This window comes from Cupressus sempervirens, chromosome 9 (genome assembly GCF_028749045.1).
Source record: "Cupressus sempervirens isolate cs-2001-9-10 chromosome 9, ASM2874904v1, whole genome shotgun sequence".
NCBI lineage: Eukaryota > Viridiplantae > Streptophyta > Pinopsida > Cupressales > Cupressaceae > Cupressus > Cupressus sempervirens.
In genome coordinates, this window is record NC_143126.1 from 25,939,023 (window position 1) to 25,949,690 (window position 10,668).

General features: G+C 29.8%; 1 protein-coding gene across 1 annotated transcript; it reads right to left on the reverse strand.

Moving 5' to 3' along the window:
• Positions 1–1,415: 1,415 nt before the first annotated feature.
• LOC149537451 (putative L-type lectin-domain containing receptor kinase S.7) lies at positions 1,416–1,922 on the reverse strand. The gene is made up of 2 exons (XM_089802331.1): positions 1,804–1,922; positions 1,416–1,758 (listed from the first exon to the last, which is right to left on the reverse strand). Exons 1-2 carry the CDS (start codon positions 1,920–1,922, stop codon positions 1,416–1,418), a joined length of 462 nt encoding a protein of 153 aa, XP_089658457.1.
• Positions 1,923–10,668: the final 8,746 nt, after the last annotated feature.

The following is a 10,668-nucleotide window of genomic DNA, read 5'->3' on the forward strand; positions in this document are numbered from 1 at the left end:
GTCCAAGTATCTCATGTATGTCCAATGTGTGCACTCTGTTGTGAAGTCACTAAAGCCTTACCAAGGTAGTTAGAGGTCATACTTGGTGATTAAACAAATGGATTAGAATAGTGCCCCATTCCTTAAATCCTATTTAGTAATGCTTTCCCCCCTTTGTCTACTCCTGCAACCACCAGTGCAACATTTCACAATAATAACAATTCCTACCATTTAAATCAATATATAATATATCACAGAATAATTTTAGCAAAAGTTAACTACCATTTCCCATAAACAAGTAAACACGATAACTGATAATCAATTCCATCATAGCAACCACTTCTACATGAAATAAATGGTTACTTATATCTTCCTCTCTTCACATGATCAAGAAAATGAGAGTTTTAACAAATCATCTCAATGGCTATAACTTATTCTAATCAAGTCAAAATTTTGGGATGCAACAATCTAGTTGTATGTTGTGTGTAGTTTTCATGGTTATCAAAATGAAAACATAGATATAAGTTCTATGTTTTAGCATATGAGTTTATATCCAATTTGTGAATACTTTATAGTGATGGGTGTTCATTAGATACCTTTTTTTTCTTTTTGGTTAAGAGCATACCCTTTTTATTTTGAAAGTCCAAAACATATATTCATTATATATCTATTTTAGGGATTTGTACAATACAACTTAGAAATCAATTTGTTTGACAATTTGTTCAAATGCTATTAATAGAGAGGTTTATCAAGGGCTTGAGTTGTATTATTTAAAAGACCAATATGTTAACCAAAGCATTTCAAGAATATTTGAAATTGATGAGAAAAAGTATGGCAATATTTTTTCCCTTTGTTGCTATAGCTAGAGTTGCTCTAAATGCCTTTAATATAATGAAAAATAATACTATAATTTGATAATTACCTTCTTGTATTCTTATGTGTGTGTACACGCACAAACACATGTGTGTGTGTGTGTGTGTGCGCACTTGCGCATGCACACACACAACACATAAATATATATGCACAATATATATATATATATATATATATATATATATATATATATATATATGCACAATATATATATATATATATATATACAATTAAAAAAAATGTTTTGATGAGTTGAAGGAATAATGAAAGAAAGATCTATTACTTTCAAGTCACGAACCAATAGCATTTATTGGTAAATTAAATTTAATAATCTAATTATATTTCTACACTTACCATTATGTGAATCGGAAAAATTGAAGTAAAAGTGAAGATTTCCAACAAATTCTATGCTTGGAATAAGTAAAGACTGGAGATTTTGAACAACATCTATTCTGCGGGCTCCTCCATTTGCAAAGCAAAGTGAACATCAAACTCTATCCTATCTACTGTTTCAATTTTATTTCTTGTAAACCTAAACCTTAACACACTACCTAACATTATCATTAAATACAGCTGGCAGAACTGATAAACATGAACCTCTTTCGAAGTCGCCAATAAGTCTCTCCACATATTCTGCGGGGAAGCTTGGGCACTTGAACTTCAAAGTTGAGGGCTTCAAGAAGTCTCTTCCTATAGTCATGAACAGAGCACCACAATCCAACGAGCATCAAACGTTCAATTTGCTTACCATCATTTTCCTTAACAAACACTTGGTCAGCCGCATCAAGTATATGTCCCGATTCGTTCATACTGCGAACCCAGCCGACCAAACCCATATTACAGGCACCAAGTTCTCTGTCCAACGCACGCCTTCCACAAGCAATTCCCACAGCGACGACGCCAAAGCTGAAAACATCCGATTCAGAGCCGGCCCTGTGTGTTTCAAATCACTCCGGTGCGATATAACCTAGGGTTCCACCAGGGTTTGTGTAGTATGAGCTGTTTTCGTGCTTCATCAAGCGGGCCAAAACATAGTCTCCAAAGCGTGCCACAAAGTTGCAGTCCGACATTATGTTGCTGGATTTGATGTCTCTGTGCAGAACGCGTGGGCTTGATTCCACGTGGAGACGGTGAAGAGCCGAAGCCAAGCTGCTCACTATTCTGAATCTCTCGCTCTAACTCAGATTTCTAATCTGAGCTTGTCTAGCAAATATCTGATGATTGTCTAGCAAATATCTGACGATGATCATAGAATATGATTCAAAACGTTGATGTAAAAAAGATACACACATAGAAACTCTTACAAACAAATATCTAATTATGGATCATAGAATGTGATCAGAAATGTGATGTAAAAGGAGATATAAACAATAAAATCTAGAAGCTGAGAATTACAAACAAATACCATATGATAGCTCATAAAGTGTGATCCAAAACATCCATATAAAAAAAGATATACACAATCATAGAATGTGATCCGAAATGTTGATATAAATATACACAATCAAATCTAGAAGCTCAAAATTATATATAAGTAGCTGTCAAGACTACCATTCGATATGTACTGATAAACCAGAAGTAGTTCTCCACTTTTTTGTGGCATGCACCATCCTAAAAGAGGAACCCAATTGGGATGGGAAAAGCTGTCAAGTGTTGCAGCCATTGTTTCTCCATCCTCTAGATTTCCTCTGTAAACACTCTGAATCCTCCCCGTCCAAGTAGTAAATCTTCGCTAAACTCAGCAGTTGCTCTACTTAGCTCTTCAAAACTGTCTCAATAGGGAATGATTTCAAAGATTTTATAGAGCATCCAATCAAATAAGTTTTAGAAAATATCCAATTATATCTTAGATTTGAATAGATTTATTGGCCATCCTTAAACATCACATACTAAAAAAGAAATTAAGTTTCAAAAAATAAGTCAACTTTGACTATTTAACACTTTCGGATAGGATTCAAGTCTTAGTGTGTGATGTTTAAGACGTTCAGATTTATTGACCTATGTTTTATTAGAATTAGTTCATAAGTATTGCAAAACCTTAAGTAAGTTTTGTGTCTTAGGAACCATTCATTTGAAAGGGGTCTTCCACCTCTAAAACTACAAATAAGACTCAATTTTGATAGGAATCACAAATACATGAGTAATGTAAACCATGATGGTTTCCTATGGTTCAAGGCAACACCTTATAAAGGTCTCCAAGAATTTTCTAGTAAGTTTCAATAGATCAAACTAACTCTATTTATAACTTTACAATTTCTATCTATTTTTAATTTTATAATTAAATTAATTTATTAAAGAAATCTTTTAAATAAGTATTTAAATTTTTTAAACCACCTACTCAATTAATTTAATTAATTCATAGTCCATTGATTTGAAGACATTATATATAAATTCAAAGTTTGTCTCTTATAATTAACATTTTTACACTCTTTCTTTTCTATATTAAAAAAAAATATGGTCAATTACTTTGAACAAAAAAATTATGTTAATTTATTTGATCAAATTATTAAATTCACACACCTGATTTTTAAGTTAATGTTAATCAAATCATCTATTGAGGTTTGAGATTGAACTAAACTAATTAGGCTCCTACTTGAAAAATATGACTTTGCATTGTTTCGCCCATTAAATGTTGATTTTCTTTGGACTTAAATGTGTGTAATTTCAATATTTATCTTATCTTACTTCAATAAAACTTTCCAAATCATTTCAAGGTAAAACTTTTCATTAACAATAAGCTTTACAATTACTTTTCATTTTACTTGTAAAATATTTCCTAAATGTAGAATGTGAGGAATGGTAGAAAAAATAATAAAATATAAATATAAATTGACTTAATTCAAATCTATGGAGTTTATTCAAAAAATATTTTTTAATTTCTATAATCTAACTACAAATTAAATGTTCAACAAAGCTTATAGAATAAAAACAAGAAGAATATTTATTTATCTAATTTGTAGTAGTTCATATTCTGAGTTATTAGAAACAATAGAAACAAAGGAAAATTTTTAGGAAACCAATAATGAATAACATAGGCATACCAAGGAAACCAAAAGTTGGAGAACCTACAACCACACATTTACTTAGCTTCAAGAGTAAGAACCTATATAATAGATTACTTGATTTCCACAATAATTATACAAATAAAATTCAGCCTCAAAATCTTATCTTTCTATTCAAATAATACTCACCCTCTTTGAATCACTAATCTTTTCTAAAAAAATCTTACATTTGAAATAATCTAAAAAATCATAGTCAAAAGTATAACAATTTCTATCTACAAGAATAATTGCCTCCAATTTCCTTACTAAAATTTTCGTTCCCCTTCTTCCCTAGTTTCTCTTGGAAGTTATCATCCTATCAATGTATAAGTTTTCAACTTTAAGAGAAGAATTCTAAATTTAGATTATTTTTCTAAACTTTGATTTTTTTTCCATATGTAGACATCTTGCATTGTTTGGCCCATTAATTATTGATTTCTTTTTTACTTAAATGTGTGTCATTTCAAATTTTATCTTATCTCACTTCAAAAAAACTGTCCAAGTCATTTCAAGGTAAAATTTGCCATTGCCAATAAGTTCTACAATTACTTTTCATTTTACTTGTAAAAAATTTCTTAAATGGAGAATGAGAGGAATGGTAGAAAAAATAATAAAATAAAAATAAAAATTGATTTGATTCAAATCTATAGAGTTGATTCAAAAAAGCTTTTTAATTTCTATAATGTAGCTACAAATTAAATGTTCAACAAATATAATAGAATAGAAACAAGAAGAATATTTATTCATCCAATTTGTAGTAGCTAAAATTATAAATTATTAGAAACAATAAAAATAGAGGAAAAATTTCATGAAACCAATAATGAGTAACATAGACATACCAATGAAACCAAAAGTTGGAGAACCTACAACCACACATTCACTTAGCATTAGGAGTAAGAACTTATATAATAAATTACATGATTTCCACAATAATTATACAAATAAAATTCAGCCTCAAAATCTTCTCTCTTTATCCAAATAAAACTCACCCTCTTTGAATCACTAATATTTTCTAAAAAAAATATACATTTGAAATAATCTAAAAAGTCATAGTGAAAAGTATAACAATTTCTATCCATAAGAATAATTGCCTCCACTTTCCTTACTAAAATTTTGTATTCCCCTTCTTCCCCAGTTTTTCTTGGAAGTTATCATCTTATCAATGTATCAATTTTCAACTTTAAGAGAAGAATCCTATATTTAGATTTTTTTCTAAACTTGGACAATTTTTCCATATTTAGACATCTTGCAAATATTTATACTACCAAAAAGTTATGGCTTCTTCCTGAAATTAGGAAAAAATAAATTATTTTAAATATAGTATTTAGTACATAGTAGACGAAATACTTCACAAATAGAGGGGATAGTGGCAATAGCCTTTTTCAATCCTAAAGAGTCACGCATGACTTCTATAAAGAGAATCTTCATATACATGAAGGGTACTGAAGAATATGAATTATGGTACACTTAGAAAGGAATATTTGAATTTAGTATCTTTACAGATGTTGACTAGGCAATAGATGTAGATGATAGAAAGAGAACAACTAGTCATGCATTCTTTCTTGGAAGAATATTGGTAGCATGAGCCAACCAAAAGAAAAATTGAGTTTTTCCATCAACTTCAAAAGTTGAATTTGTAGCTACAATGATAAATTGCACACATGTAGTATGGATTAAATAGATACTTGAAGGTATTTAGGAAATGGTTAAAGAACTAATTGGTAATGAATTTTTATAATACATGTTCCATCAACATAACTAACAAATCGATAATGTACTCAAAGAAAAGACACATTTCCATTAAGTATCACTTCTTGAGACAGAAAGTACAAGATAAATAGTTTGGATTGGAATATGTTCCAATAAAAGAACCATTGGTAGATATCTTTACAAAACCTCTTCAAAAGGATAGGCTTGAGTATCTTAGAGGAAGTTGGGGGTCATACACCTATTATGCCTAAAGTAATGATTTTTTTTAGAAATTCATCCAAGATCCTTAAAGATTACAACTTACACTAGATTGATTGTAGTGCCTATCCCTAAGTTACATTTTGCTATCATTGTTGAACTCTTTTAGGCCAGTTCTATGTTTGATGATTAGTAGCATTATCTTGAGATTATTAGATATCATTGTACTTTCAGTTGATTAAATGATGAGATTACTTGGTACTCTATATTTCATGTATGCATGATGATTATTACAGTGCTTTTAGTTATTAATGATGATTAGTTAGATGGTTTATTATCATATGTGTTTTCTTATGGATACTTACCCAATACTACATGTTTATGGTGTGTGTGTTTGTTTTATTTATGTATGGCATTTTTTATGTCGTTAAGGAAGGGAGTCGTAGTCACTTGCTAGTCGGGATCTACATGATGCACCATTTCCTACCATTGCTTGTTTAGCTTAGAATATTGTGTTTGTACATGCATGGATTTTATGTAGGTTGCAGGTACTAGGTATTGACTTCCTTGAATTGCCAGGATGAGTGTACCCTATCACATTATCTCAATGGTAAGAGAGGGGAGATAAATTTTTAAGTCCAAATCATAAACCTTTAAGCCATTTGTCCTAATCTAAAATTATGACAAATATCTGAGTCATATACCTTTGAATGTGTCGAATGACATTAATTTGTGATTATAACCCTTTAGTTTGATTTTGTATGTGTTTTGCTATGATGGGTTTTTGTGTTTTATTTTTATGAATCTTTGGTGAATTTTCTATTAATTAAGTCTAATTAAAAGATTAAATTAATGATTTAATTTAATAGAAAATTATTATGATATTTTAATATTTTATTATATTTAATTAATTAGGAAATTAATTAAATTAAAGAATTAAATTTAGAGATAAAAGTTATAAGTATAAGTTTGGAACGTGATAATATTTATTTAATTTAATAATAATATATTTGGAGTTTATTTTTAAATAAATGCTAAATATTATTATTATTTAAGTTAGTAAATATCTTATCAATTAAGTTTCAAAAATAAATTTAAAAGTGAAAATATATTAATTTATTAAAATTTGTAAGTTTGCATGATGTGTGAATGAGATTAAAATATGAGAAATCAATTAAAAAGATCAAACAAGTGAATTTAATGAAGATATTTCAATTGCATAAGTGCGCATGGGATAAAATTTAATAAATCAATTAAAATAGAAGTCAAGTAAAATTCAGATAAAGTAATTTAATAATTCAATTTAACGTGCATGGAAAAATACTAAGAAAAGTTAATATAGAGTTCAAGTTGGGTGAGCACAGAGTTCTCCTAGGGAATGCATAATTAGTGCCTCAATTTAAGGAGAGAACTCTTTATCACTAGAGGGTTTCATTTTCAAGGGGAATGAATTTGGATGCAAATTTTTGGAAGCAAATTTTGGAAGGGAATTTTTGGGGAAAGTTTTCAAAGAGAAGATTTTGGATAAAAGCGAATTCTCTCACAATTTTTGAGTGGTTGCACATTAGCATCAGGCTCAGGTAGGGTCTTATGTTTTGACCATTAGATGAATTATGTAATTCAATATGTTCTATCTACTTTGTGCTTGTTGAAAATTGTTTTCCCAAATTTTGTTGTATGAATCTTGCCACCCTTCATTCTGAATCTTTTTTTATTCGATTTCATCTATAAATCCAGATTGAAAAGCTATTTAGAAAATTTTATTCTACAATTGAAAGAAATTAGCATTAAATCGAGATTTGGATTTGAATTAAAATGGGATTGAGAAATTTAAATTTGGAAAGGGTTGATTTTGGAGATGAAAATCCTAGATTGAAAATTTGAATGGTTCAACTTATTATTTCTGCCAGACTAAAATTGCAATCATTTGAAACACACACACACACACACACACACACACAATTAAATTTTTTAATGTGTTTATGTAGGGGGCAATTATATTAAACATATTTAATATTTTTTAAATAAAAAAAATATAATAATAATAAATTTATTAAAAAAAAAAAAATTGGTGTGGGCGGGGGTTTGGGGGGTGGTGTTTGATACCCACCGGCCACTCTTTAAAGCCACTACGGCTACGAATGCATACCGTAGCTACCTTTGGTAACCCGCAGGCCTGTAATAGTAGTCCACCCATGTTATATATGGGGTGTGTTTACTTATATTTTATAATTATAATTTTTAATAAAATTTCAATTGTATTAAATTTATATTAATATTTATTAATAATTGTATTATTAAATTGTATTATTAATTATTAAAAAAGTTATTATTAAATTATATTAATTGTTAATTATTAATTATTATTAGTTTTTGTCAATAAATTTATTTATTATTTATTAATTTAATAAATAATTAAATAATATTATTATAGTTTTATATTTAGAATTAATAATTAACTTAATTAAGTTTAGTTTAATTAAGGTTAATTAATGAGGAATGTTATAAATTGAAGATTTTAAATTATTCAATTATTGTATCAATAAAATTGGGTTTAGTAAAAATTGTAAATTGGTTTATTAGAAAACAATAATGATTTAAATAAATAATTTTTCCTAGAATATTTTATAAAATTGATTTAAATATTATGGGAGGGTAATTCTTTTTATATTTTATTTGAAGAGGATGGGTTAATGTATGAGGGTTAACTGAGAATCTTTTACTTATAATGTACTTTGAAAATGAAAACTAAAAGAACCTTACATTAACTTAGTAGTATGCTTTCAACTTTAGCCAAACTATTAGACTATAATGTTTTCTATGTACTGCCTATGCTTTGGGGGTTTTGGGGTTGATTAGATGTTGACCAGTTTTAGTATGTTACCAGAGGCTCAAGAGTTATGTGATTGTGATGTCATGCTAACTGGATCTCGATCTTTTCATCTCAACCATGGTAATGTGATTAGTATGCTCTATGATTGGACTTATCTTCTATTTGTTATTGTTCTCTAGTCTTCTTATGTGAAGCTAAGGTGTATGTTTATGAGATACTTGACTTAACCAATTTTGAGTCCTCAATCAGTTATACTTGAGTTACTTTTTGATTATCTTGATGGGACTAAAGTGTTTGATATGTTCTTGATGATGTCATGTTGTGACATGTTTGACTTAACCATTTTAGTTCATTGATCAGTATTATTGGGATACTTTTCGATTTCTCATTGAGAACTGATGGATATTGTGATTTATCTTTGATGCTTTCTAGTTGCTCATTGAGAACCAATGGATATTATGATTTAACATTTGATGCTTTCCAGTTTCTCGTTGAGAACTAATGTGATTATTGTGTATTATTTTGATGTTTTCCAATCGCTTGTATAGGACTAAAGTGATTTTACTATGATTATTGATTTGTGATTTTATGAGCCTAGGGTAGGTTATCTACTTGTAGTGTTGGGAAGTGGCTTGCAATGGGAGCTGGGGCCCTAAGTGGCTACTAGGGTAACTCGTTGTGAGTTGCTATAATAAGTGAAAACATTACACTAAATGGAGATTTTAAATGAACCTAATAAGATAATTGTATGTTCTCACCCATGCCTTAAGTGCTAATACAAACTAGGATAGGAGTAGAGAGAATGCTTGGTTGTGACCTCGCATTCTGTAGTATGCCTTGTCAATATGTGTAATGCCCTGCCAAGGGATCCAAAGAATTAATCTAAAGATTCACTAAGTTTGGTAGCATTTTTTTTTTTTGAAACATGAAAGTAAAACCATTCATATCATACACATATTAATGGAAGCAATAACAAACATTGAACTGAAAGTATACAAATTAGGTTACATTCCTTAAGGATCCCTTAACATTGAATCACATCTAAATTAACTATTAATGATTCCATCTAACGTCACATCCCCATGAAATAATAATGATAAGTCTAACGTTCTTAAACAATGTACTTTGTTCCAAATGTCCATTAATAAATTACATTTTTCAGAATGCTCAATTATCCATTGTACATGCCACAGGGTATGAAAGGCTTAAAAGAATATGCATGCACTAAATAAAGTACATCATCCTATTTTAATCCATGATGTAAGTGCAATAAAGTAAATGAAACCGCATGTCATACAGGATACATCATCATAGAAGATATAAACATCTATTGTAAAAGATAACCATAAATCATAACACATAATTATCTAAGTGCACAATTCCTCCCAACTGTAAATAGCATCACTAGACCATCATGGGTCCTAGCCATCCCTCTGTGTGTAAGATTCCAAATCATCAAAGAGATCATCGATATTATCATAGTAGGAATGTCACTCCTAAAACATACTACATCATATGCAGAAAGAAATCTAACATACTACAACATGTGCATAGGAAATCTAATCATGCAAAGTAAAGCATAAGACAAGTAAATAGCAGCATCTAACATATGCTAATCATCAATATAAGAATACATGTCCACCATCATAATCCATGAACAGAATGAATATAGATGCCAACAAAGAATGCATCAGCCACCGTGTCTCAGACAGATCTCAAATGGTAAGAGTGAAGAAGCACTACCACCCGACCGCGTGGAACCTAAATAGCCCACTCCCATCATGCTGAGGGGACAATCCCAAGTCCCAAACATGTTATCAATCACATAACACAAACACTCTCTAAGTCTAGGAATCCTAAAAGTATACTAACTCAAAGGTTCCAATCGCAAAATGACATCTAATCCTAGAGGCACACAAAGACATGTAGGAAACCTACTATGTAAGCAAGAAAGTGTCATCGCACGGATCATGCTAGAGTTACACTAGTAGTCTCTCAATAGACCCCAGCCCCCTAGTGATCTCTATGTAGCCA